Source organism: Gallus gallus, chromosome 34 (assembly GCF_016699485.2).
Source record: "Gallus gallus isolate bGalGal1 chromosome 34, bGalGal1.mat.broiler.GRCg7b, whole genome shotgun sequence".
Classification (NCBI taxonomy): Eukaryota; Metazoa; Chordata; class Aves; order Galliformes; family Phasianidae; genus Gallus; species Gallus gallus.
Genome location: NC_052565.1, coordinates 1,574,051 through 1,598,909, shown reverse-complemented (window position 1 = coordinate 1,598,909; position 24,859 = coordinate 1,574,051). Strand labels below are relative to the sequence as shown.

General features: G+C 64.6%; 4 protein-coding genes across 17 annotated transcripts; 3 read left to right on the top strand and 1 right to left on the bottom strand.

Annotated features, from left to right (window-relative positions):
- Positions 1 to 175: 175 nt before the first annotated feature.
- On the top strand, positions 176 to 4,984 carry NEMP1 (nuclear envelope integral membrane protein 1). 7 transcript variants are annotated; one of them, XM_040654892.2, is made up of 10 exons: positions 411 to 533; positions 920 to 1,012; positions 1,112 to 1,282; positions 1,595 to 1,667; positions 1,974 to 2,067; positions 2,220 to 2,334; positions 2,584 to 2,809; positions 3,079 to 3,252; positions 3,541 to 3,731; positions 3,824 to 4,984. In XM_040654892.2, exons 1-9 carry the CDS (start codon positions 443 to 445, stop codon positions 3,728 to 3,730), a joined length of 1,227 nt encoding a protein of 408 aa, XP_040510826.1. In that variant the 5' UTR covers positions 411 to 442; the 3' UTR covers position 3,731; positions 3,824 to 4,984. The 7 variants fall into 7 exon arrangements, with proteins under 7 accessions (XP_040510827.1, XP_004949808.2, XP_040510826.1 ...); XM_001232566.7 differs by having other exon boundaries at positions 876 to 1,012; positions 1,112 to 1,331; XM_040654893.2 differs by lacking the exon at positions 411 to 533 and adding an exon at positions 176 to 403 and having other exon boundaries at positions 3,541 to 4,984.
- A 369-nt stretch (positions 4,985 to 5,353) lies between these two features.
- MYO1A (myosin IA) lies at positions 5,354 to 13,117 on the top strand. 4 transcript variants are annotated; one of them, XM_015300393.4, is made up of 30 exons: positions 5,354 to 5,388; positions 5,725 to 5,790; positions 6,039 to 6,181; positions 6,703 to 6,818; positions 6,924 to 7,018; positions 7,093 to 7,197; positions 7,304 to 7,350; positions 7,428 to 7,491; positions 7,582 to 7,680; positions 7,774 to 7,877; positions 7,979 to 8,126; positions 8,213 to 8,331; positions 8,419 to 8,505; positions 8,587 to 8,652; positions 8,753 to 8,857; positions 9,105 to 9,167; positions 9,280 to 9,480; positions 9,660 to 9,886; positions 9,977 to 10,177; positions 10,270 to 10,363; positions 10,507 to 10,656; positions 10,776 to 10,844; positions 11,068 to 11,154; positions 11,399 to 11,473; positions 11,560 to 11,694; positions 11,779 to 11,885; positions 11,965 to 12,097; positions 12,171 to 12,323; positions 12,414 to 12,541; positions 12,910 to 13,117. In XM_015300393.4, the coding sequence occupies exons 3-30, from the start codon at positions 6,059 to 6,061 to the stop codon at positions 13,031 to 13,033; spliced, it is 3,225 nt and encodes a 1,074-aa protein (XP_015155879.1). In that variant the 5' UTR covers positions 5,354 to 5,388; positions 5,725 to 5,790; positions 6,039 to 6,058; the 3' UTR covers positions 13,034 to 13,117. The 4 variants fall into 4 exon arrangements, with proteins under 4 accessions (XP_015155879.1, XP_015155878.1, XP_040510683.1 ...); XM_015300392.4 differs by lacking the exon at positions 5,725 to 5,790; XM_040654749.2 differs by lacking the exon at positions 11,068 to 11,154.
- A 1,090-nt stretch (positions 13,118 to 14,207) lies between these two features.
- TAC3 (tachykinin 3) lies at positions 14,208 to 20,123 on the top strand. 4 transcript variants are annotated; one of them, XM_015300406.4, is made up of 6 exons: positions 14,208 to 14,875; positions 15,638 to 15,728; positions 15,797 to 15,893; positions 16,018 to 16,047; positions 16,173 to 16,793; positions 17,686 to 20,123. In XM_015300406.4, the coding sequence occupies exon 6, from the start codon at positions 17,794 to 17,796 to the stop codon at positions 19,906 to 19,908; it is 2,115 nt and encodes a 704-aa protein (XP_015155892.3). In that variant the 5' UTR covers positions 14,208 to 14,875; positions 15,638 to 15,728; positions 15,797 to 15,893; positions 16,018 to 16,047; positions 16,173 to 16,793; positions 17,686 to 17,793; the 3' UTR covers positions 19,909 to 20,123. The 4 variants fall into 4 exon arrangements, with proteins under 4 accessions (XP_015155892.3, XP_025001214.3, XP_046760972.1 ...); XM_025145446.3 differs by having other exon boundaries at positions 14,208 to 14,915; positions 16,173 to 16,758; XM_046905016.1 differs by having other exon boundaries at positions 14,208 to 14,915.
- A 1,563-nt stretch (positions 20,124 to 21,686) lies between these two features.
- On the bottom strand, positions 21,687 to 24,785 carry GPR182 (G protein-coupled receptor 182). 2 transcript variants are annotated; one of them, XM_004950225.5, is made up of 2 exons: positions 24,703 to 24,785; positions 21,687 to 24,012 (listed from the first exon to the last, which is right to left on the bottom strand). In XM_004950225.5, the coding sequence occupies exon 2, from the start codon at positions 24,002 to 24,004 to the stop codon at positions 22,907 to 22,909; it is 1,098 nt and encodes a 365-aa protein (XP_004950282.2). In that variant the 5' UTR covers positions 24,005 to 24,012; positions 24,703 to 24,785; the 3' UTR covers positions 21,687 to 22,906. The 2 variants fall into 2 exon arrangements, with proteins under 2 accessions (XP_004950282.2, XP_040510824.1); XM_040654890.2 differs by having other exon boundaries at positions 21,769 to 24,012; positions 24,108 to 24,785.
- Between the last annotated feature and the right edge of the window lie 74 nt (positions 24,786 to 24,859).

The window sequence follows — 24,859 nt, the reverse complement described above, 5'->3', positions numbered from 1 at the left end:
CGCAAACAACGAGATGCCGCCTCCTGATAGGCGGAGCCGCTTGTCAATCAAGCCGGCTTGGGGGGAGAGGGGCGGGAGAGCCGCGGCTGAGCGCTGATAGGCTGAGGTGGATGCCTGTCAAACTCGTTGCTAAGGTGGGGCTCGCGGTTGCTATGGTGTGGGCCGGCTTCGAGATTGAGCAGAGCTCATGGCGGTGACCTTGGTAACCGTGGGCGGGACCAAACCCGGGTCCTGCCTGTGCTATGCTGATAGGCTGAATGCGCTGTCAGTCAACACTTCAAGCGATGGGGACCTCGGGGAAGCCGCCTTCTTATTGGTCCCTTCAGCCGTCACGGATTGATGACGTCAGACGGGCCTCGCTCTCTCATTGGATGCTGCCTCGTACTCCTCTGCCGTCGCCGGGGTGGGTGGGGCGGCGGAAGAGGAAGTTGGCGGAGACGCCATGGCGGGAGGGATGAAAGCGGTCCCGGGGCAGCGGCGGCTCCTGGGCGCGCTGCTGCTGCTCCTTCTGCCGCTTCCGCTAGGCGGTGCAGGTGCGCGGCGTGGTGTTATACGGGGTCTTCACGGGCAGCGAGCAACGTCCCCACGGGGCTCTGGATGGCGTCGCAGGCCCGGCCATGCGCAGCGCTCCGGGCCCGAGGGGCCTCGTGTGGGCCTGGGGGGGCCTCGCGTTGGGCTGAGGGGGCTCTGGTGTGGAGCTGAGGGGAGCGGGACGGCCGTGGGGAGACGCAGCGCGTCCCGGGTGAGGGCTCGTCCTGCGCCACCGCGTGTGCACGGGGGGGGGGTCCCTCGGGAGGAGAGCACCCCGCGTCGGGCGGTGGGGGATGGGATGGGGGTGTCGCATTCCCGTTGCGTTGCTGAGTCGTCCTCCTCAGCTCTGTGCTGTGAAGATGTTAAGGAGAAGGTGACCGCTCTGCAGGAGGGCTCTGCGTGCTGCTGCGCCGCCTCGCACCACTTCTGCTACACCAACGTGCACAGCCCGTGCTGGAGGGACATCTGGACCAGGATGCAGGTGGGGGGGGGGGCGGGGGAGGGGAGGGGAGGTTCTGTGGGGCCGCAGGGCTGAGCCCACCCTGAGGATGCCCACGTGTGATTTCCCCCCCCCACGCAGATCCAGGTGAACAGCGACCGCGTGATCCGCGTCACCCAGGTGGGCAGCGAGGAGGAGCTGAGGGAGTTGGAGGAGTCCAAGGTGTGGAACTTCCTCTCCTCCCTGCTGAAGGAGAAACTGAACAGCACCAACATCGACGTGGATCTCTACAGCAACAAAACCTGCCTGAAGGTTGAGCTGCTGGAGGACGGCACCAAATACTGCATCGTGCTGTCCCGCTGTATGTCTGGTCTGTGCTGGGGCAGTGGGTCCTCCCATAAAGGACAACGAGCTTGTGCTGCTGCATGCAGCAAAGAAAAACGGGCTTGCAGAGGAGGAATACTCCCATTCCTTGGGTTACAGAAGGGGAGGGACACAAGGCACTTGTCAGAGCTTTGCCTTGGGCATTGCTCCTCCTTGCTTGCTGTCAGTGTGTCAGGATGGAGCTTGCACTCAGGGTACCCTGCTGGGATTTCTCCTAACCTGGGTTTGTTCTTCTTCCAGGGTTCGACCCTAAATTGTTCCTGGTTTTCTTCCTGGGCCTGCTGTTGTTCTTCTGTGGGGACATGCTGAGCAGGTGAGTTGCCTCCTGTCTCCTGGGAGCTGGATTTGCAGATGGACTCCTTTGTGTGGGTGCTGTGGGAAGGCAGAGTATTTCTGTCTGCTTCTCTGTGCCTGCAGGGCTTGCCAGGCCTTACTCCATGAGCTTTGTGGGGCTCTGTGCAATTTCCCTGTGAGGTTTTGGGAATGTGAGGTGCCCTTCTGTTGGCACTGGGATGCTCAGCCTATGTGCTGCCAGGGGTTACTGCCAGCAGGTATGCTGGTGCACAGGCATCATCTCGTAAGCTGTGAAATACCTTGTGCACGTGTGTGACCTCTGCAGGAGCCAGCTCTTCTTCTACTCAGCTGGGATAAGCATTGGTTTGCTGGCCTCACTGCTCATCCTCATCTACGTGATGTCCAAGGCCATGCCCAAGGTGAGTGAAACTCTGGGTGATAGATCTTGTGGCCTCGTTCTGTTTTGTTGTGGATTTGGCCTCATGTAGAGCAAGGCGTAGTGGTTGAAGGGATGCAGCCATCAATGTCTTCTGCCGACAGCCTCTCTCGATTCTCCTGTTTTCTCTCCTAGAAAAGTCCTGTTTACTTCCTGCTGGTAGGAGGCTGGTCCTTTTCCCTGTACCTGCTTCAGCTGGTCTTCAAGAACCTGCGGGAGATATGCAAGTCCTACTGGCAGTACCTGCTAGGTACGTGTGGGCTCTCAGACCCACCAGCTCACCACTCCACGTGACTCTTTCTGGAGCTGCAGCACGCTGGTGGGAAATGCTGGGGCCTCCTGCTGTCCTCATTGCAGCTGGTGTTGTTTTTGAGCTCCTGAGAGGGGGGAAACTGCAGTACCAGGTTTGGCTGCAGCCCTGGCAGGCGCTGCTCAGCATCTCCAGGTTGAGGCAGCGCCATGGGAGCACCCCGTGCCTGATTCCTCTGCTCTCCTGCAGGCTACCTGCTGCTCATGGGCTTTGTGAGCTTTGGAGTGTGCTACAGGTACGGCCCGCTGGAGAACGAGCGCAGCATCAACCTGCTCTCCTGGGCCCTGCAGCTCCTGGGCCTCGCGCTGATGTATTTGGGCATCCAGATCCGCCCCATCGCCCTGGCCTTGGTGGTCATCGCTGTCTGCACCAAGAACATGGACTACCCCCTGCAGTGGGTCTATGGTGTCTACAAGTGAGTGTTTGCTGCTGACTCTCAGTTCCCCGGGCAGGGTGAGCTGCTGCGTGGAGCCCACATTGCAGAACCAAGGTGTTTCTGCTGGGGTGGGAACACGGGGAAGGTTGCGTCCCTCCTCCCCACGTTGGTGTGACGCAGCGTCCCGCTCCTCACAGCTGGGGGTCTCTCTCAGGAGCAAGATGCAGATGCCAGAGGGACATGCTCTGCTCCTGACCCTGCTCCTGGGGGCCCAGTCTGGGCTGTAACCAGTGCCATTCTGCTGGTAGGAGAGTACAGAGTGCCCGGCTGGGGCCGAGCCCCCCTCGCCTGCTGACCGAAGAGGAATACCGCATCCAGGGTGAGGTGGAGACACGCAAAGCCCTCGAGGAGCTTCGAAACTACTGCAGAAGCCCAGATTTCTCTGCCTGGACTGCAGTGTCCCGCATCCAATCTCCCAAAAGGTAATGTCCCCTGAGAGTGAGGTGGCCAACCTCAGCTGGAAGCCCACAGTTGCTCCGTGGCTTTAGAGGAAGGGAGACTGAGGCACTGAAGATCCCTGCTGTGTGGAAGCAGGGCATGCAGCAAAGCAAGGACAGATAACTCCAGCCCTGATCCGGCCTTCTCTGTGCTGGATGCAGCTCTGCCCGTGGCTAAACAGACACAGTGTGTCTGAGCGCTCAGAGCCTTTCCCTCGTGCCAGGACGCTCAGATGTAACCACACAATGTGTTTTTTTGCTGCTTCTTCCCAGGTTTGCTGAGTTTGTGGGTGGTGCCTCCCACCTCACTGCCAGCGAAGTGTCCTTCCATGAGCAGGAATACGGCCTGGGCGGGGTGTTCCTCGAGGAGCAGCTCTTTGAGGAGGACGAGGAGGAAGACTTTCTCCACGAAGAGACGGCCCGAGCTGCTCGTGGTCCCACAACCCTCCTGACTGCTGATTGAGGTCAGCTGCCCCACACCCACGAGGGCGAGCAGCAGAACTGCTGTGGTTCCCTGCTTCCCTGACACCCACAGTGCCCAAAACCTTCTGTACAGGGCTGAGTTGGTGTTGTTGTGCCCAGCACCTCCGATTCCGCCCCAAGGTGGGCTGCTGCAAGCCTGGCTCTGCCGCAGAGCTGCTAAGAGGATGAAGGGAGCTGACTCTTCCCAGGGCTGCTCCTGCCCAGCTGAGGCACAAAAGCTTTTATCAGTGCAGCTCTCGTTGGCAGAAGGGTGCAGGGAGCTGACCCTGGTGGGGACACCGAGATCTGCGCTGCTGATGTGGCACACTGGTCCTGACTGGAGGCGGACTGGAGCCATCCGGGCTCTTGGTGCATTTGCTTGTGGTGCACACATTATAGGGGCTTTGTGTGGGGCACGCTGAGCCCTGTGCCCCATTGCTGCTGCCATGGGGGGGCAGGAGGAGCCCCTCTGCTCTGCTCTGGGTCCGCACGCCCTCTCTCTGCCAAAGGCGTCTCTGCCTTTCAGGGTGTGGATGGAGCAAAAGGTCCATCTCGCATGCATGTCCCCACGGGGATGACACGTTCATAAAGGGGAACTTTGGACCTCTCCTGACAGTACCTGCGTGCTCAGCACCTGCTTGCTGCCGGGCTGCTCCTCCTCGTGCTGCTGCTCACCAAAGGTGCCAGAGGGCTCCAGCTGTGACTCTGCCTTGTTTTAATACCAAAAAAACTCCCTGTGCTTCATAGGCAGAGATGCAGCTCCGGGGACCCCTCTGGTTCACTGCAGAGCTCAAGGAACATTTGTGAAGGTGCCCCTAAGTGCCTGTGATACGGGTCCTGCTCCCAGCGTGTGGGAGCTGCTGCTGCTCTCTGCTTTCAGCCCTCTGGCCCCGGGGGCTGCCCCACCGTGCAGGGTGGGAGCTTTGCTGCTGCCTCTCTGGCAGTCAGGACAGTACAAGCTTTGACAAAGCGCGAGCATAGAGGAAACGCCCCCCGATCTATGCAACGTTTTAGCAATAAACCTGCCCTGCTGTAGCCTTACTGCCCTCCTGCTGCTGCCTCAATGCCCCTCGCTTGTGCTGCTGCCCCAGGGTTTGCTGTCCATGTGTTTCTGGCCCAGGTTTTCTTCCCCTTCCCCGCCGCTTTGGTGCCAGCAACTTCTATAGCTGCACTCCCCCCTTCCCCCCCATCCGTTTCACGTGGCTAACGCAGAGTGAAGATGATTGTATTTTTTAATAAAGGTGTATTTTCATGACGGTGAGCCCCATTTGTTCTGCTCCCCTCTGCCCACTGCAGGGCCCTTTGCTGGCAGCCCAGGATCTCACGTCTTCCCGGGAGTGGCCCCGGCTGCTGCCAGCTCTGTACCTTGCCCCGGTTTCCCGGAGCCCCGGGAGGAAGCTCCTTTTGTTTGTTCGGCCACAATTGCATTTCTCGGCTTGTTCCTGCTGCGGGAAGGCGGCAGCGCTGCGGGCCGGGACCCCGCACAGGGCAACCCCACGGCTCGGGGCTGCCGCTGCGTGCCTCAGTTTCCCTGCCCCGAGGGAGGGCTCTGGGCCCCCGCCCCTTCGTGGGCCGGACGGGGCCAACCCCTGTGCGGGTCCTGGCCGGGAGGCAGCCCCGCTTCGGCCACTCCCGCAGCCGGCGTCCCGCAAACCGCAGGTGAGAGCCGACCCACCGCTCCCGGCCGAGGGTACCGCGCCCGGGGGGGAGGGAGGGAGGGAGGGAGGGAGGTGGCACACGAGGACCCCGAGCCCCGACCCCACGGGGAATCCCGGGGCTGCCCCGGTGCTGCGAGGGGCTCTGGTCCCAAACCCCCCCCTCTTCATCGTCGGAGCGCTCCGTGCCGCTGCCGGCTCGGAGGACGCTGCAGCCCCCCGCGGGGTCTCGGCCGGCCCCGTTCTGCTCGACGGCTGCTGCCACCGCCTCCCCCACCCCACCTCCCCCCCGCCCCTTCGCCACCCCCCGCCCATGAACTTTCCCCGGCCCCGACGGCAGGGCTGGGTTTACAGCCCCGGGGAGCTGAAGGTGAAGCGGGGCTGAAGGTCGCGGGGAGCGCACCAGGTAAAGGGCGGGGGTTGGGCGGAGCCGCGACCCCCTCGGTCCCCCCCCCCCCCCCAGCCCCGAGCTCAGCTCTCCCCCGGCCCGGAAGGAGGGAGGAAGCGGAGGCTGAATTAATCCCAGCCTCAAGAATAGAGCCCAGGTGTCCCCGCTTCCTGCCGGCTCCGCGCTCCTCCCGGAGCTGCCCTGGAGCCTCTGTGAGCCTCGAAGAGGAGGGGGTACCCAGCGCAGCCCCCGCCTCTCTGCCCCAGGAACCGCGCAACCCCCGGCCATGGAAGCCACCACCTCTCTTCTGGATGCTGCGGCCGTCGGGGATCTGGTGATGCTGGACCCGCTCAGCGAGGAGTCCCTCCTCCGCACCCTGCAGGAGCGCTTCAGCCGCGGGGAAATCTACGTGGGCACCGGGATGCGGGGATGGGGCGGGGAGTGGGGGTTGGGGGGGGGTAAGGGGGTGGGTGGGAGTAGGGGGTGGGTATGGGGTCTGGGGTGGGGAGAGGGGTGGATATGGGTCTGGGATGGGGAGAGGGATGGATGTGGGGTCTGGAATGGGGAGCAACGATGAGGTATGGAGTCTGGAATGGGGAACAGCAGTGGATATGGGGTCTGGAATGGCGAACAGTGGTGGATATGGGGTCTGGGATGGGGAGAGGGATGGATATGGAGTCTGGAATGGGGAACAGCAGTGGATATGGGGTCTGGAATGGCGAACAGTGGTGGATATGGGGTCTGGGATGGGGAGGAGGGGTGGATATGGGGTCTGGAATGGGGAACAGTGGTGGATATGGGGTCTGGAATGGCGAACAGTGGTGGATATGGGGTCTGCGATGGGGAGGAGGGGTGGATATGGGTTCTGGGATGGGGTGGGAGCAGAGTGCTCTGTCCTGGCCCTGCACACACACCGCTGCTCGCCCACAGACATACATTGGGGAGGTGGTGATCTCAGTGAACCCCTACAAACCGCTGCCCATCTACACCCCTGAGAAGGTGGAGGAGTACCACAACTGCAACTTCTTTGCTGTGAAACCCCACATGTGAGCACGGAGATACTGTTAACCCTCAGTCCCGCTAAGGCTCCTGAGTCTGTCCCCCCCCCCCATGACCCCCCCAGCCCCTTTCTGAGTCCCACTCCCCCACAGCTATGCCATTGCTGATGATGCGTATCGCTCACTGCGGGACCGGGACCGGGACCAATGCATCCTCATCACTGGTGAAAGCGGAGCTGGCAAGACAGGTGGGGTGGGCTGGGGGCTGCGGGGCTGTGGGATGGGGGGGTCCGCACTCCCAGGGCTGACACCCCCGTTGCAGAGGCCAGCAAGCTCGTGATGTCCTACGTGGCGGCCGTGAGCAGCAAAGGGGAGGAGGTGGACAAAGTGAAGGAGCAGCTGCTGCAGTCCAACCCTGTGCTGGAGGGTGAGTGCCCCACACGCACCCCAGGACTCATCACCCCCCCCTCCCCCAAAACTGCACCACCCGGTGCTGCATAACCCCATCATAACCCCATCCTCCTCCTCCGCAGCCTTTGGGAATGCCAAAACCATCCGCAATGACAACTCCTCCCGATTCGTGAGTGAGCGGGGAGGGGCTGTGGGAGAGGGGTCCCCCCTGGGCCCACTCACCCCGACCCCATCCCCATCCCTCAGGGCAAATACATGGACGTGGAGTTCGACTTCAAGGGAGATCCCCTGGGAGGGGTCATCAGTAACTGTCAGTGCTGCTCCCCCCCCCGCCCCCCCCCCCGGGGTCTCAGCCCCCCCCCCCCATGTTATACTCACCCCCTCCCCCAAATCCTGGCAGATCTGCTGGAGAAATCCCGCATCGTTCGCCACGTGAAGGGCGAGAGGAATTTCCACATCTTCTACCAGCTGCTGGCGGGGGGCTCAGCACAGCTGCTCCGTACGTCCCAGCACGGAGCTGGGGGGGGGGGGGGGTCGGGCCGTGTCTGGGGGCTGTGGCTGACATCCCCCCCCCCCCTCACCCCCACCCCAGAGCAGCTGAAGCTGCGCCCGGACTGCAGCCACTACGGTTACCTGAACCACGAGAAGTCAGTGCTGCCCGGCATGGACGACGCCGCCAACTTCCGTGCCATGCAGGTACTGCTGGGCGGGGGGCACGACCCCCTTTCCCCCCCCCCCTCCCCAAACACCCCATTGGCCGCCCCCATCCCCTGACACCACCACCACCTCCCCCCAAGGATGCGATGGCGATCATCGGCTTCGCGCCCGCCGAGGTGACGGCGCTGCTGGAGGTGACGGCCGTGGTGCTCAAACTGGGCAACGTGAAGCTGAGCAGCTGCTTCCAGGCGAGCGGGATGGAGGCATCCAGCATCGCCGAGCCACGGGGTATGGCATCAAGGGTGGGGGGGGGGATGAGATGGGACCCCCCCCGTGACCCCAGTACAGCCCCAGCACTGCTTTGTCCCACGCAGAGCTGCAGGAGATCAGCCAGCTGATCGGGCTGGACCCCAGCACTCTGGAGCAGGCGCTGTGCTCACGCACTGTGAAGGTGCGGGATGAGAGCGTGCTGACTGCGCTCAGCGTCTCCCAGGTGAGCAGGGATGTAACCCCCACCCCATCCCCGCCACGGTGGGCTCACACCCCGGGACCCCCTGTGAGCCCCCTCCCCTCTCCCCAGGGCTACTACGGCCGCGACGCGCTGGCCAAGAACATCTACAGCCGCCTGTTCGACTGGCTGGTGAACCGCATCAACACCAGCATCCAGGTGAGCCCCCAGGTTACCCCACAGCCATGTGCTGACCCCCCCCCTCCGACACGGATGTGGCTCAGCCTCTCTGTGCCCCAGGTAAAGCCGGGCAAGCAGAGGAAGGTGATGGGAGTCCTGGATATCTATGGCTTTGAGATCTTCCAGGTGAGGGGCAGCAGGAGGGGTGTGGGGTGGGGGCTGCAGGAGGGATGTTGGGGGGGGGGTCTTTGACACCGGTCTGCCATTCGGGTGGTTTATCTCATAGGACAACGGCTTCGAGCAGTTCATCATCAACTACTGCAACGAGAAGCTGCAGCAGATCTTCATCCTGATGACGCTGAAGGAGGAGCAGGAGGAATATGTCCGAGAGGTAACGCTGACCCCAAAGGGATGCGGCTCTGGGGTGCCTCAGTGGGATGGGGAAGCGCCGCAGACGGCCCCACAGCACGTCCCTTCCTCACCGCCCCCCACCGGGAGAGCAGCTCAATGGCAGGAAGGCGGTGGGGGGGGGGAGGATTTGGGATCCCCGTCTCCATGGCCGGATGTCCGCTTCCTGCCCTACACCAACCGGGGGTGCCCACGGGGCAGGGTTTGTGAATGACACCCCTCTGCTTCAGGGCATCCAATGGACCCCAGTGGAGTTTTTTGACAACAGCATCATCTGTGACCTCATTGAGAATGTGAGTTCCTGCCCCCAGCGTGGGGTTTCCACGTCCTGAGGTGGCTCAGTGGGGCTTTCGGGGGCAGTTTTGGGGTGCGCCGGGGGTGACGCTGTTCCTCCCCACGGCATAGAGCAAGGTTGGGATCCTGGCCATGCTGGACGAGGAGTGCCTGCGGCCCGGCACTGTGAACGAGGACACCTTCATCACCAAACTGAACCAGATCTTCGCCTCCCACAAACGCTACGAGAGCAAAGAGACGCTGAACGCCAAACACGTCACCGACGTCAGCCTGCCGCTGCGCTGCTTCCGCATCCACCACTATGCTGGGAAGGTGCAGGGCACCCACAGCCCCATCCCTGGGGACCAGCAGGGCACCCAGCCCTCATCCCAGCCTTCCCGTGGGGCTGGGGCACACGCTGGCCGTGCTCCCACCCCGCTGACCCTGACCCAGTCCTCATCCCATCCTTCCTATGGGGCTGGGGCATGCGCTGACCCTGCTCCCGTCCCCAGGTGACCTACAACGTGACGGGCTTCATCGAGAAGAACAACGACCTGCTGTTCCGTGACCTGTCCCAGGCCATGTGGGCCGCCCGGCACACCCTGCTGCGCTCCCTCTTCCCCGAGGGCGACCCCCAGAGACCCTCCCTCAAACTGCCCCCCACCACCGGCTCCCAGTTCAAGGCATCCGTGGCGACGCTGATGAAGAACCTCTACTCCAAGAACCCCAACTACATCAGGTAGCACCCAGCGGGACTGCATGTGCGGGGTACGCGGTGGGACCCCCCCACGCCCACCGCTGCCCACCCCGCCCCCCCCCCCCCCCCCAGGTGCATCAAGCCCAACGACACCAAGACGGCGATGCTCTTCACTCCGGACCTGGTGCTGGCTCAGGTGCGCTACCTGGGGCTGATGGAGAACGTGAGGGTAAGGCGTGCAGGCTACGCCTTCCGTCAGCTCTACCAGCCCTTCCTGGAGCGCTACAAGATGCTGAGCAGGAAGACCTGGCCCCGCTGGACGGGCGGTGACAGGTCAGGAGGGGAGGGGGGGGGGTTGGGTGGCGGCCCATCTCGCAGCCCCACTGCTGTGGGGCGCAGAGTCTTAGCAGCCCCACGTGCTGCAGGGAGGGCGCTGAGGTGCTGCTGGCGGAGCTGAAGTTCCCCCCCGAGGAGTTGGCGTATGGCCACACCAAAATCTTCATCCGCTCACCACGAACCGTGAGTGTGGAGCTGGGGGGTCCTGGTTGCAAGGGGGGGGGGGTGAGCCCTACTCTGAGCCCCCCCAGTCCCTGCTCTGAGCCCCCCGTCCCCTCGGGGGTCCCTGGGTGATACCACAGCCCTCAGTGCTGCCCCATCCGCAGCTCTTTGACCTGGAGAAGCGGCGCCAGCAGCGCGTGGCCGAGTTGGCCACCCTCATCCAGAAGATGTTCCGTGGTTGGTGCTGCCGGAAGCGCTACCAGCTGATGCGCAAGAGCCAAATCCTCATCTCTGCGTGGTTCCGTGGCCACATGGTGAGGGGTGGGGGTGGGGGGGTCCCGGCTGTGCTGCGCTCTTCCCCATTCACCCCCTGGGGTTGGGGGCACGGAGGGTCCCTGGGTGTGACCCCCCCCTCCCCTGCTCCCCCCTGCAGCAAAGGAACAGGTACAAGCAGATGAAGCGCTCAGTGCTGCTGCTGCAGGCGTACGCACGGGGCTGGAAGGTGAGCACTGTGCACCACGGGGGCATTTGGGGTCACACTCTGGGGCAGTGATGCTGTGGAGTTGGGGGGTCGGGGGGGTCCTGCTCCCCCCAGGACCGTCTCACCCCATCTCCCTCCGTCTCTCCTCCTGCCTTTCTCCCTTTCTCTCCATCTCGCTCGCTATGCGTGTTGGTGTTTCCCTCTCCTCCTTTGGGCTCTTTGGGTTCTGGCTGTCCCTCTGCAGTCCCGCCGGCTCCTTCGGGAGCTGAAGGTTCAGCGCCGCCGTCATTTGGCCGCCAGCACCATTTCTGCATACTGGAAAGGGTATCAGGTAATGGGGTGAGCCCCGCTGCGGGGCCGCGCACCCCTGAGCTCCTCTGTCCTGCTGTCCTGCTGCGTCCGGGGCTGTCTGTCTGTCCGCCCTGGCTCTGCCCACCCTGTCGGGGCAGGGCTGTATGGGGAGGATAGGAGGGAGTGGAGGGGGGAGGGTGGGGGGGCACATCCAATGGGGAACACGGGGGGAGGGGGTCCCACCCCATGGGGTCCCGCATCCCACTGACTCCCGCTGTCCGCAGACCCGCAGGATGTACCGCCGCTACTTCCGCTCCGACGCCTGCACGCGTCTGTCCAACTTCATCTACCGGCGGATGGTGAGCGCCGATGGGACCAGCGCCTTCCTGCCCCCCCCCAGGGCTGTGCCCGGGGACCCCCACCCACCCTTTGTGCCCCTCCTCAGGTGCAGAAGTACCTCATGGGGCTGCAGAAGAACCTCCCCCCGATGGCAGTGCTGGACCGGACCTGGCCCCCTGCGCCCTATAAGTTCCTATCTGATGCCAACCAGGAGCTGAAGAGCATCTTCTACCGCTGGAAGGTGGGGGTTGGGGGTGGGCTCCCCGCATCCCCGTCGCAGTGGGGGTTTGGTGGCACTGCATCACCCCGTCCCCCATCTCTGCAGTGCAAGAAGTACCGGGAGCAGCTGACACCCCAGCAGCGCGCCATGCTGCAGGCCAAGCTGTGCGCCAGCGAGCTGTTCAAGGACAAGAAGGCGCTGTACGCCCAGAGGTGCGGACACACACGGTGGGCTGGGGGGAAGCGTGGAGGTCTCAGCTGACCCCCCCCCACCACCCCTTTCAATCTGCAGCCTGCAGCAGCCCTTCCGTGGCGAGTACCTGGGCCTGACGCAGAACCGCAAGTACCAAAAGCTGCAGGCGGTGGCCAAGGATAAGCTGGTGATGGCCGAGGCGGTGCAGAAGGTGAACAGAGCCAACGGGAAGGTAAGCCCCATCCCAAAGGGGGTTGGGGGGGTGGGGGGGTGCAGGGCTGCACTCACTGCCCCCCAACCCACAGACGGTGCCGCGGCTGCTGCTGCTCACCACTGAGCACCTGGTGCTGGCCGACCCCAAAGCAGCGCAGCCCAAAATGGTGCTCAGCCTCTGCGACATCCAAGGAGCGTCCGTCAGCCGCTTCTCCGATGGGCTGCTGGCGCTGCACCTCAAGGAGGTATGGGGCCACACGTGGGGGGGACGGGGAGGAGGGCAGTGGGGGCTGAGAAATGCTGACCCCACCCCAAAACCTCACCCTGCCCCACAGACGTCCACTGCCGGGGGTAAAGGTGACCTCCTGCTGGTGAGCCCCCACCTCATCGAGCTCGTCACCCGCCTGCATCAGACCCTGATGGACGCCACCGCGCAGGCGCTGCCGCTGAGCATCGCGGACCAGTACACGAGGGGCTGGGGGCGTGGCCTGGAGGGGGCGTGGCCTGGGAGGGCGTTTCCGGAAGTGGGCGTGGCCTGGAATGGGGCGTGGTCACAGCTCGGGGTGTGGCGGGAAGGGTGGGGGAAAATCTGGCTGCTCATTGGGCAAGAGGAAGGTGTGGCACCGGGGGGCGGGGTCGGATTGGAGGCAGCTCATTGGGCAGCAGGAGGGTGCGGCAGGGGGGCGGGGCCAGATTGGAGGCAGCTCATTGGGCAGCAGGAGGGTGCGGCAGGGGGGCGGGGCCAGATTGGAGGCAGCTCATTGGGCAGCGGGAGGGGCGTGGCCGGGCGTGCCCCCATCCCTTTCACCCCTTCCCCCCAATCTCCCCCAGGTTCTCCACGCGGTTCCCGAAGGGCGACGTGGCCGTCACCGTGGTGGAGTCGGCCAAAGGCGGCGGCGACGTCCCGGTGTGCAAGAAGCGCGGCAGCCACAAGATGGAGATCCTGGTGCACTGAGCTGGGGGGGGGAAGAGGAGGGGGAACGACCACCACACCCCCCCCCCCCACTGCCATCCCATTAAATGTGTTCCGCTGTCCATATCTGGGGGCTGTCACGTGGAGGTGCCCCCCTCCCCACTGCGTACCAGGGTGGGGAGCGGGATGCGGCACAGAGCGCAGCACAGAGCCCCCCCCCCCCCACAGCCCCCCCTTTCCCCCCAGCGCTTTCCCTGCTGCCTGATTGCAGCCGGCGCTCGGCTGCGCCGTGATTGGAAAGGCCCCAAATTGCGGCCACTTTTCCCATTAAGTGAGAAAGCGGCGCCTGCATCCAAGGCGCAATGTCTGGGCGGGTGGCACTGAGGTCCCCCATTCCCCGCCCCCACCTCCACCCCCGCTGCGGGACCCCCCCATGCAGCCCCCAGCTCTGTGCAGAGCCCCACACTACAAAGCAACCCCCATTGCCACCGCTGCAGCGCCACTCCTTGTGGGGGTCCCTACGCAGCCCCCATCCCCCCCCCCCCCCCCACCTCCTTTCCTCCCCTGCACACGTCAGATTCCGGGAATGGGATTTGGGCTCTGGGAGTGGGATTTTCCCGTCCCCACACGTCACCCGCGTTCTCTGGCAGAGCTGACAGCTCCCGGCCGCGTCAGCAGCTCCCAGGTGGGGCCGTGTCGTGCACGGGCACCATGTGCGGGCAGCGTGCACGTGGGGGGGGCACGTGCGTGTGCAGGGACGCCTCGGGCTCCCCCCCCCCCCCTCCCCATCCCCCCCCCCGGGCTGTATCACCTCCCAGCACGGGGACCCACCACCCATACATGGAGAGGGGCAGCGCCGTAAACAAGCCCGGGGCACCGCTGTGCTTCGCGGCCGCTTCGCGCCCGGCACCACACAAGTAGGTGTTATTAATTAATTAGGCCGGCTCTGGCCAGGCTCCGATTTAATTAACATCCCCGGCTTTGCAGATGCTGCCCTGCCCCGGGCGGCGCTGCCACGTGAGCAGCTGCACTCCTGCTGCCATCCCGAGGGGTCTGCGCCTCATCCCGGTGCAGCGCTGGTGCTGGGCTCCCCCCACCCAGAGACCCTCGGTCTGTGCAGCTGTGGGGCAGCGATGGATGCATTCGGAGGGGCTCAGCCCCACTCTGAGCCTGGGGTCACACACAGGGGGACGGAGGGGACGTGGCCACAGATGGGGCCTCACCTGGGAGCGCGCCGGGTGGGCAGGAGGACAGGAGGGGGCAGCGCAGGAGGCAGGGGGTCTATGAGGTCTGTGTGTTTGTGCACAGACGGATGGCTGTGCACCCCTCAGACGCGTGCGTCCCATTCGGGCGTGCATCCCAAACACGCACACATGAGCTCAGCTGAATCCCACAGCACCATGAACCCCCCCCCACAGCCCTCCTGCATGGCAGATGTGACCGCCAGCGTGGCACAGCCGAGACACAGACAGCTCACGCTGTGCACACACACACACACACACACAAACACGCACCACCAGACGTGCATCCCCCCGTGCACGGGGCCGTGGGCGCAGTGGTGTCCGCGTGCCATCCCAACCCCAGCGTGCCTGCGTGGGCCGCGTGCTGCGGTGCCTGGCGGTGTCACGGCGCCCGCGTGGGCGTGAAGTTGTGGGGTGGGGGTGCCACCCCCCGCGGCCCCCATTGGCGGCTCTCCTCTCGCCCACCCACGCCGTGCCACGGGCAGAGCCCCTTATTTAACTCCGCGGTGGAGGCAGCGGTGGGGCTTCATCTCCATCGGGCTGAGCGTGCTGAGAGCCATCGGTGCAGCCACCAGCGAGGTCACAGCCGGCGCTGAGCACCCTGCACTGCGTCCCTGCACCCCTCACCAGGTCCTCACATCAGGTACTGCATCCCTGCACCCCGCACCAGGTCCCTGCACCAGGTATTGTGTCCCTGAACCCTGCACCAGGTACCGTGAGGCCTCTGGAGCGGCCGCTGCCTCTGCTCATCACCCTACACAGGTCGGGGGAAGAGCCGGGGGGGGCTCAGGGATGGGGGCAGAGAGGGCTGAAGGCGCTGCCAGGATGTGGGGAGGGCTGGGGGCTGTGGGAGCAGGGCTGGCCATCAGCGTGCAGGCAGCTGTGCATGTGTTGGTGATAACGCGGGGGGGTGAATGCGCAGGGCTAACCTGTTTGTGGTCTGTGCACATCCATGCTCGGTGTCGTGCACACTTTCACGTCCCCGCATGGCACAAACCGGGCACTACGGGCACTGTGAGGTGGTGAGGGTCTCCCAGCTCTGCAGCAGAACCACGTCCCCCCCTGCATCCCCACAGCACCATTCCTGCAGCACATCCCCATAGCACATCCCCGGGAACAGCTGCCCCCCCCATAACACATCCCCTATAACGAGTGCCCCATAACACATCTCCAACAACACATCCCCCATCATACGTCCGCCCAGGCTTTCCCCGTGCCCCCCCCCCCCCCCCCTCCGACCCGTGTTGCGGTTCGTGCTCCTCCTGCAGCCGGGTGGGAGCCCCCAGCCCGCACCTCCAGGGGGGATTTGCTCCCGAAAGCCGCTCGTTGCTCCCCGCCCAAGTTCTGCTCCGGGTCCGGTACCGACGCTGACCCCCCTCCCCCCCCCGCCCCACAATCCCCGTAGGACGATGCGGAGCCGCGCGCTGCTCGCCGTGCTCGCCCTGGCGCTGCCGTTCGCCCTCTCCGCCCCGCCGGGCTCCGCGCCGCGCTCCCAGGTACGGCCGCACCGTCGGGGCTCGGGGGTGGCACCGCGCGGCTCCGCTCACCGCTCCGCTTCCCGCAGAGGGGTCCCGGCCCGGAGCAGCTGTCCTGGAGAGCCCGGGGCAGCCCGGGGGCCGCCGTCGCCGCTCTTCTGCAGCTGCTGCGGGAGGAGGAGAACGGTGAGAGCGGGGCGGGGCGGGACGCGGGGGGCCGGGCGGCGTTGGTTGGGGGGGGGGGGGGTCTCTCCCGGTCCCCGTGAGCGCCCCGACGGCAGCGCTCAGCGCCCGCTTCTGTCTCCCGCAGGTCCCCCGGCGCCCGCGCCTCCTCAGAAGCGTAAGTGCCGCCCGCCCCGCACCGCGCCCGGCCCCGCAGCGGCACCGAGGCGGGGCCCCGCGGAGAGCACGGCGCGGAGGGGGCCGGGCCGGGCCGGGCGGGGGCTGACTGCGCTCTCTCCGCAGGGGATATGCACGACTTCTTCGTGGGGCTCATGGGGAAACGGGCGGCGGAACCCGGGAGGGCGGCGGGGGGGCGGCGGGGGCGCGGCCCGGGCAGGACACGCTGACCGCGGCCCCTCCGCCCGCTGCTCCCCAGGACCCCCTCCGGACGGCGTTCGGGCTGCCGGTCCCCCCCGCCCCGCGCCGTGAGGAGCGGCTTCGACGGGGCGGACGGGACGCAGCGGAGCCGTCGCGGGAGCCCCGGGGCCGCGCTGAGAGCGGAACGCGCGTGTCCGAACCGCGCTGTACGCGCACCGCACGCATACAGCACCGCACAGCCCGCAGCCGCGCCCGCCTCTGTGTGTCTGTGCCGGGGTGGGGGGGGGCGAGGGGGGGAGGGGGGGGGAAGGGGAGGAGCGCGCCGCTTATCGCGACCCTCCCCGTATCGCGACCCGGACCGCCCCGCGTTCCCCCCCGCAGTTCCCCTCCGGGCCGCTGCGGCGCTGTGGCCCCGTCGGAGCGGGCGGGCGGCGGAAGGCGGCTCCGGTGGCGGCGGGCGCGGGCGCTCGGAGCGGCGGGCGGAGGGCGGAGGGCGGGGCGGCGCCTTTGTGTGAGCGAGCGGGGATGGTGCGGGGCGCCGGGCGGGTAAGGAGCGGCCGCGGCGGGACGGGACCGACGGCCGCGCCCCCCACGGGCCCCCCCCCGGCCCCGACCCCGCGGGGATCGCTGCGGCGCGGCCGTTCTCACGTCCCGGCGCCGTCGGGGCGCGTTGGGGGCGGCCCCCCCCCATCCCCGCAGAGCCGCGGTTTGGTGGGGGTGGGGGGGGGGGACCCTTCCTGACCGCGAGATGCGGACCCCGCTGCGAGACCCGCGGGAGGAGAGGGGGGCACGGACCGTGGGGGGGTTGGGGCCGCCACCACGAGCATCCCTCGGCCCGCGCCCCCCCTCCCCCCCCCCCCCAAAACCGGCGGCCCCGGGCACGGTTCGTCGGAAGGAGCCTCCGCGGAGCGGCCTCAGCGCAACTTTCACTGCGGGACGGAGTTTGGGAGGGGGTTGGGTGGCTTCCATTGAGCCCCCCGAGGCGGGGGGGCTGCGGGTGGGCTGGGGGGACCGATAGGGAGCCGAGGGCTGGGGGGGGAAGTGGGGCTGGAAGCAGTGGGGCTGGGGGCTGCAGCGCAGTGGGGTCGGGGGCAGTGGGGCTGCAGGCTGTGCTTCAGCACTGTGCTGTGCAGCCCTCCGGGCTGTGCTGGGGGTTGGGGCTGGATTCTGCCCAGGCAGAGGTGATGGGGGCTGCGGGGGGGGGGGGGGGGGGGGGGCACGGATGGGTCCTGATCCAGACGGGAGCACTCCTGGGGTGGCTGCAGGACCAACCTTGGCCCCGAGATGAGCGGTGAGGGCATCTGCAGGGCAGCGCTGTTCCTCCTTGCTCTGCCCCAGCTCCATCTGAGGGTTCCCCCTGTGGCTGTCCCACAAGTAGAGCGTTGGAGCGATGCCTCCTCATCGAGGTTATAACTTTGCTTCATGTTTCCCCCCCCAGAGCCCCTTGCCCTGCCACTCGCTGGATGCCGGGCAGCACCTGCTGCCCCCGCAGCTGATGAGGGCGTGAAGGAGCAGCTGAGCAGGAGTGGCCCCCCCAGCTGCTAAGATGGGCATGAGGATCAAACTGCACAGCACCAACCACCCCAACAACCTGCTGAAGGAGCTCAACAAGTGCCGCCTCTCCGAGACCATGTGCGACGTCACCATCCTGGTGGGCTCGCGCTCCTTCGCCGCGCACAAAGCCGTGCTGGCCTGCGCTGCTGGATACTTCCAGAACCTCTTCCTGAACACGGGGCTGGATGCAGCTCGCACCTACGTGGTGGACTTCATCACGCCGGCCAACTTCGAGAAGATCCTCAGCTTCGTGTACACCTCGGAGCTCTTCACCGACCTCATCAACGTGGGGGTTATCTACGAGGTGGCGGAGCGGCTGGGCATGGAGGACCTGCTGCGTGCCTGCCACTCCACCTTCCCCGACCTGGAGAGCGCAGCCATCCCCAAACAGCCCCCCCTGACCGCAGGGGACGCCCGGCCCGGTGCTGTGGGCAGCGCCTCAGAGCAGAGCCCGGCGCTGGGGGACGCCCGGGGGAGCGCGGAGCACTTCGGTGTGGAGCGTGGCTATGTGCTGCATGGGGAGGGAGGGGGCAGCTACAAGGAGGAGGAGAGGAGCGACGGCGGCCAGGCTGTGCCCCTGCTGCAGCCCCCGCTGCCCCCCAAGGATGCAGAGCCGGGGCCCTTCGGTCCTGGTGCCGTCGCAGCAGCGCAGCCCGGGTTGGGCGGTGGGAGCATCGCGCAGAGCGCCGCGGGCTCCTGCCAGCAGTACAAGGTGCAGAGCAACGGCGACTACGGCAAAGGTGGGTTCTTCACGGCCGATTCGTCCCTGGACATCTCCACAGGGAGCAACTCGTGTCCCAGCAACAGTGAGCACTGCAAGGAGCCGGGCTTCGTGCCGATGGACGAGCTGCAGCTGGAGGAGCTGGGCGAGGACGAGCTGCACTTCGAGGACGCCAGCGAGGAGCTGGGGCCGTCGGAAGAGGTGATCGAGCTGAGTGACGACAGCGAGGAGGAGCTGGCCTTTGAGAGCGACGGGCGTGACAGCAGGGCCATGCCCTGCCAGGTGTGCAAGAAGGTGCTGGAGCCCAACATCCAGCTGATCCAGCAGCACGCCCGCGACCACGTGGATCTGCTGACCGGGAACTGCAAGGTGTGCGAAACCCACTTCCAGGACCGCAACTCCAGGGTGACCCACGTGCTGTCCCACATCGGCATCTTCCTCTTCTCCTGCGACATGTGCGAGACCAAGTTCTTCACGCAGTGGCAGCTCACCCTGCACCGCAGGGATGGGGTCTTCGACAACAACGTGGTCGTGCACCCCAGCGACCCGCTGCCCGGCAAGGCGGGTGCCTTCGCCGCAGGGTCGGGCGCGGATTTGGCGTGCGCTGCATGCGGGAAACCTTTGGCCAAAGATTTCCACACCGTCCGCAACCACCTCCTGGACCACGTCAACCTGAAGAGCCAAACGTGCGGCGTGTGCGACCAGCGGCACCTGAGCCTGTGCAGCCTGCTGTGGCACGCGTTGGCACACTTGGGCATCGCCGTCTTCTCCTGCTCCGTGTGCGCCAGCAGCTTCGTGGACCGGCAGCTGCTGGAGAAGCACCTGGCCGTGCACCAGAGCGCCGAGGAGGCTTTGTTCCGCTGCCACTTCTGCGGGCAGAGCTTCAAGCTGGAGGCGGCCTATCGCTACCACGTCAGCCAGCACAAGTGCGGCAGCGGCGTGGACGCGCGTCCCGGCTTCGGCGAGCGGCTGCAGCCGCAGAGCTTGCAGAAGAGGAAACTGCCCGAGGAGTTCTTGAGCGAGGAGTTGGCGCTGCAGAGCCAGCCGGGCAACAGCAAGTACAGCTGCAAGGTGTGCGGGAAGCGCTTCGCCCACACCAGTGAGTTCAACTACCACCGGCGCATCCACACCGGGGAGAAGCCGTACCAGTGCAAGGTGTGCCACAAGTTCTTCCGCGGCCGCTCCACCATCAAGTGCCACCTGCGGACGCACTCGGGCGCCCTGATGTACCGCTGCACCGTGTGCGGCCACTACAGCTCCACGCTCAACCTGATGAGCAAGCACATCGGGGTGCACAAGGGCAGCCTGCCCCCCGACTTCACCATCGAGCAGACTTTCATGTACATTATCCATTCCAAAGACGCGGAGAAGAACGCAGACAGCTGATGGGGCGAGGCAGAGCAGGGCCGGGAGGAGCTGCGGAAGAGCGTCGTTGGTTTTATGGACCGGTCAGGCGTCGTGGATGGATTCCTCCTTTTTTTTTTGCTTTCTTCTTTTTTTTTTTTTTGTTTTTGTTTTTGTTTTTAATTTTTTTGGCCTTGCTGGGGCTCTTTAGACTGTACGAACCAACAGCACGTAAGCTACGTCACTGTTCCCGAGAAGTCTGTCGTGTTTACTTACCTCTGATCCCGTTAGAGGCCACCGAGTTTTGTGTTCTTAGCATTTCTCACTAGGTTTTGAATCTAGATTTTGTTCTGAAACCCCTTCGCCCACCGACTCGGCCAACCCGCGGTCGGAGCTGACCCACAAACCGATGCTGCTACGACTTTCTGACCTCAGCAGATAGGGGCAGAGCTGGAGCGGGACGGTGCCGGGCTGGAAGGAGAAGGGAAGCAGAAAGGAAGGAAGGACTGATGGTTCCAGGCACGGCGTGGCTTTGGGCGCAGCTCGGGGGTCGCGGTGCCGCGTCGCCGGCGGTGTTTACACTGGGAAGGGTGGGACCGTTCCATTCCCACGTTTATCCAGCTGTGGGGCAGAGATGGAGAGGAACAAAACGTCCCGGGCACCGCAGCACGAATTGGGGCCGCCCTCGGGTAACTCGTACTACCTCACAAACAGGAGCCGCCGTGGGTCGCCCTTCTGCACAGAAAACGCCGATATGGAACGGATCGAGCGGCCCGGCGCCGTGAGCTGGGAATTGGGGGGTGCTCCCCCCCGCTCCGCTGTGGCCTTGGGCAAGTCACTTCACCTCTTTGCCTCAGTTTCCTCATCTGTAAAATGAGGCTGGTGACCCTCGTGGTGCCGACCTACCTCCCTGGAGCGCGCTGAAGGGTACCGGCTCGCACTGCGCCGTTACTGGAGCACGGAGGAGATGCGTCCCCCTCCTCCCCCATCCCAGCACTCCGTTGTTTTGCTCCCATTGTGGCCGTCCTGCTGACTGTGGATCCTCCAGTCCCATCCTGGTGCTGCGGAAGGAGCCGGTGGTGATGCACGCCGTGCTGCTCCCTGCAGGACAACCCGCCGCCGGGATGGATTTGGGGGGGACCGCCTCATCCCCAAGGCCTCAAGGCCCCCCCGGAGCTGCGGGCACCCCGCATCCGGCCAAGCTGTGAAGCAAAAGCCTTTTGTGCACATAAACCAAAAAGAGAAGTTTTACACTGAAACGCTATGGGGCAGAGCAACCCCCCACCCCCACCCCACAACCACTGAGCGTGGGGACAGAGCCCTCCTTGCTGGCTGCTTTGGGGCAGGAGGGGCTGTGGAGCCCTCAGACCCCCAGTGTCTCTGTGTCAAATCCTTCCCTGCGAGTTATTCCATGTGGAGACACGATGGGAGTGAGCTCCGCTCTGCTCTGCTCTGCTCCCCCCACGGCACTGGTTCTTGGGGGGCAGCCCCCCGTGCCCCCCCTCCCTGCAGCGCACCCCGAAGGATCCCCATCAAGGAACGAAGCAGAAAGAAGAGCGGAACGCGTTGCTGTCTAACCTCCTCGTTAAGTTAATCGTAGGTACTGACCTCCTGATATTTAAGTGTTTACTATCTATTTGCTGTAAAGTTTTGTATATTTTGTAAACTTCCCCCCCCCCCCCGACCCCCCCCAACCCCCCCCTCCCAGATCGTAGATGTCTAAAATCGTTGTACATCGGGTTCTTTTATACTCCATTGTTCAGCACAAAGTGTGGTTTTTTATTTAGAATAATAAAAATGGAAAACGTTGACCTCTTGTGCTGCATTTCTTTATTAAAAAGATTCTTTATGAGATGGGAGCCGGGGGGGGGGGGGGGAGGGGGCAGCTCAGCACAGGGGGTGGCTCCGGGGGGGGGGGGGGGGGCACAGTTGTGTTAGATTTCCAAAAAATGAGTTGAATCAGTAAAATATAGCAACGTGCATGTGTGTGGAATTGGAATACGTCGCTGCGTGGCTATGCTGTATGCCTGCTGGCTTTGCTGTTGTGTGCTCAACTTCATTCCTGCAATGAAAATGAGTTGGGGGGCTGCTTCAACCCTGACACGCAATGGGAGAGCGGTGGGTGCTGTGTGCTGGGGGGGGGGTGCTGCTCCTGCTTCTCTGTGCCAGGGGTTCAGTGCAGACTCGGTGCAGGGACCCCCCCGGCACATCCTGCCCTATGCTCCACGGGGCGGTTAGCATCCTGTCCCCGGATCCGGTCCGATTTGCTTATGCTTCACTTTCTTGGGCAGCTCAAGGCCTTCAGATGGATGAATTCCCTCCGGTGGCACTTTCACCTTCCCCTGCCCAGGGCCCGACCCACACACGGTGCATGACTGAGCAGAAGCGCGGCCGGGAGGGACTTTCTCTGGATGCTCCGACTTCTCGCCTGTGGGGGTCTCGTGCTGCTGAATGCAGATGGGGCCCCCAGCTCTCACCCCAGTGATGTCTGAAGGATGAAGACAGCCAGCTCTGAATCTGAGACGTCGCATTGTAAAGCTGTGCTGAGCGGTTCCTCCCTGCTGCAGTTCAATGCTGTGCTGTGTCTGCACCCTGCACCGCAGCGCCTTCGTTTGAGCGATGCCGGGTTCTGCGCTGGGTGCTGGAGTGGGAGCTGTGTTAAAGCTGTGGATTTTGTCCCCATCCTGCTTGAATGGCATCAGAGTGAGAGGGCAGTGCTCGTCCCACAGTGGGGTTCAGGCACGAGCTGAGGGCTGCAGAGTGCGTGGGGCTGTGTGGGGTCGGGGCACACCGAGCAACGCATCCATTGCTACAAGCGTTTCTCTAGGAAAGCGGAACATCTCTCTTTCTCTTGTTCTTACTTTGGCTAAATAGGTCCGATAGCACAGAGGTGACACGTCCACGACTCCTGATGGGCACATTGCCCTCACCTTCAGAGTGCGATGGGTGGCCGACCAGGAAGCAAAGCGCCCACTGGACAGCATGCCCATGGGGAGCTGCCCAGCCCTGCACCCACCTCGTGTGGGCACCCTGCTCCTGTTTAGCTGGGTGCACTGCCATCCTTTGCGATGACGATGGAGTGCTGCGTGGAGGAGGAAGAGCCCTCAGCGCCCTTCTGCCCAGCTGCATCCTTGGGGACATACTTGACCACGGCCGAGATGAGTTTGCTGCGGAAGCTCTTGCTGAGGAAGTTGTAGAGGATGGGGTTGAGGACGCAATGCAGCAGCGTGAGGCAGTCGATGATGTCGTAGAAGAAGTAGAGGAAGTGGGCGAAGGAGCAGTGCAGGACGATGTGGGTGCCATCGAGGGTGAGCAGTGTGAGCAGGATGTGGAAGGGCAGCCAGCTGAGCAGGAACGCCGCGATGTAGGCATAGATGAGCAGGCAGTGCCTCCTCCCTTCTTCTGGCTTGGAGCGCCGGACGAGCCGTGCCGTCAGCACGTTGAACACCACGATGATGGAGAACGGGATGAGGAACCCCACGGCGGTGGTGGCCAAGCTGACCGCCAGCGCCCACTCATCGTAGGTCTCGAAGGGGGCCATGAAGATGCAGATGGGGTCCCCGGTGTTCACCAGCTGCATGTGGGACACCTCCACGAAGGGGATGGCTGCTGCCAGGACCCAGACGGAGGTGCAGATGATGCGGCGCGCAAGGTGCTGGTGCCGGTGCCAGAAGGGCGAGGAGCCGCGCAGCGAGACGTAGCGGTCCACGCTCAGGCAGGTGAGGAAGAAGATGCTGGCGTACATGTTGGCCAAGTAGAAGTAATGCGTGAAGCGGCAGAGGAAGCTGCCCCAGAGCCAGGTGTAGTCCAGCATCACCTCCAGCATCCAGACGGGCAGCGAGAGCAGCACGCCGAGGTCGGCGATGGCCATGTGCAGCACGTAGAGGTTCACCAGGCTCCGGCTGCTGCGCGTCTGCCAGTTCACCCAGACCACCAGGAGGTTCTCCACCAGCCCCACCACGAAGATGGCCAGGTAGAGCACGAAGACGGCCACGCGCTTGGCGTTCTCATCCAGGCTGAACTCGCAGGAGGTGTAGGTGTAGTTGAGGAGGTGGAACAGCTCCGACAGGTTGTGGTACTCGCCGAACTCGCTGGGGGCGGTGGGCGTCTCACTGGGGGCTGCCGTCGCCTCGGCCATGCTGCGAGCTGCAGGGAAAGGGAAAGCGATGAACCGTGGAGCGCTCAGTGGTGCTGGGAGCCCCCCCGGCTGATAAACCTTGAAGACCCCCACGGGGTCGCACCTCTCTGCGGCTTTCTGCCTATCCTAACGATGGCCAATTGCAGCACCGGGGCGCGGGACGCAGATCCAGCTGTGGGCGTCAAACTGCTCGCCAGGTTCTGCTTTACATCCCTCTGCCTCTTTGCCCTGAGGGATGTTACTGAGACCCCTCAGACCCCTCCACAAACAGCAGTTCTTATTTACGAGGGGAGAGGCTGCGGGGCACAGCCTTCATTTCGCCACGGGAAAAGATCAAAACGAATCAAGCAGAAAATCTGAGCAGCACAGCTGGGAAACAGTTGAAAACCAGCGGGTCTCTGCTGGCACAGCTCAGCTCTCCGAGCTTCTGAGGCTCTTCTGAATCCTACAGGATTTTATTCCAGCGTGCCAATTCCCACATCATCCCTTTAAAAGATCCCTCAGCGGATCCCAGCGCGGATCCCAGCACGGATCCCAGCCCTGCGCGCACGGAGGACCCGACCCCGGGGCTGCCAACGGCACCGCACAGCACCGCACGGCACCGCAGCCCCCCGCAGCTGTGCCCAAAGCCCCGGGGCTGCGCTGCGCTCTCCTCCCTCAGCGGCGGTGGGATCTCGGGGTGCGCGGACGCGGCTCACCGGGGGGTGCGCGGAGCGATCCTCGCGGCGCGGCTGCGGGAGCTGCTCTGGGCTCGCGGTGCTGCGCTCCAGGCTCCCACCCCGCAGGAAATGAGGGCGGCAGCCCCTTATCCTGAGGCGGCCCCGGGACGCGGTGGTGACCACCCGAGGGCGGTGC

Excerpts from the sequence above, each read along its gene's own strand:
- TAC3 (XM_015300406.4), top strand. The coding sequence starts at position 17,794 with ATGGGCATGAGGATCAAACTGCACAGCACCAACCACCCCAACAACCTG.
- MYO1A (XM_015300392.4), top strand. The coding sequence starts at position 6,059 with ATGGAAGCCACCACCTCTCTTCTGGATGCTGCGGCCGTCGGGGATCTG. Across the intron at positions 12,098-12,170 it reads TGAACAGAGCCAACGGGAAG|ACGGTGCCGCGGCTGCTGCT; the intron begins GTAAGCCCCATC and ends CCCAACCCACAG. Across the intron at positions 12,542-12,909 it reads CCGCTGAGCATCGCGGACCA|GTTCTCCACGCGGTTCCCGA; the intron begins GTACACGAGGGG and ends AATCTCCCCCAG.
- GPR182 (XM_004950225.5), bottom strand. The coding sequence starts at position 24,004 with ATGGCCGAGGCGACGGCAGCCCCCAGTGAGACGCCCACCGCCCCCAGC.
- NEMP1 (XM_001232566.7), top strand. The coding sequence starts at position 443 with ATGGCGGGAGGGATGAAAGCGGTCCCGGGGCAGCGGCGGCTCCTGGGC. Across the intron at positions 2,335-2,583 it reads CTACTGGCAGTACCTGCTAG|GCTACCTGCTGCTCATGGGC; the intron begins GTACGTGTGGGC and ends GCTCTCCTGCAG. Across the intron at positions 2,810-3,078 it reads TGGGTCTATGGTGTCTACAA|GAGAGTACAGAGTGCCCGGC; the intron begins GTGAGTGTTTGC and ends TTCTGCTGGTAG.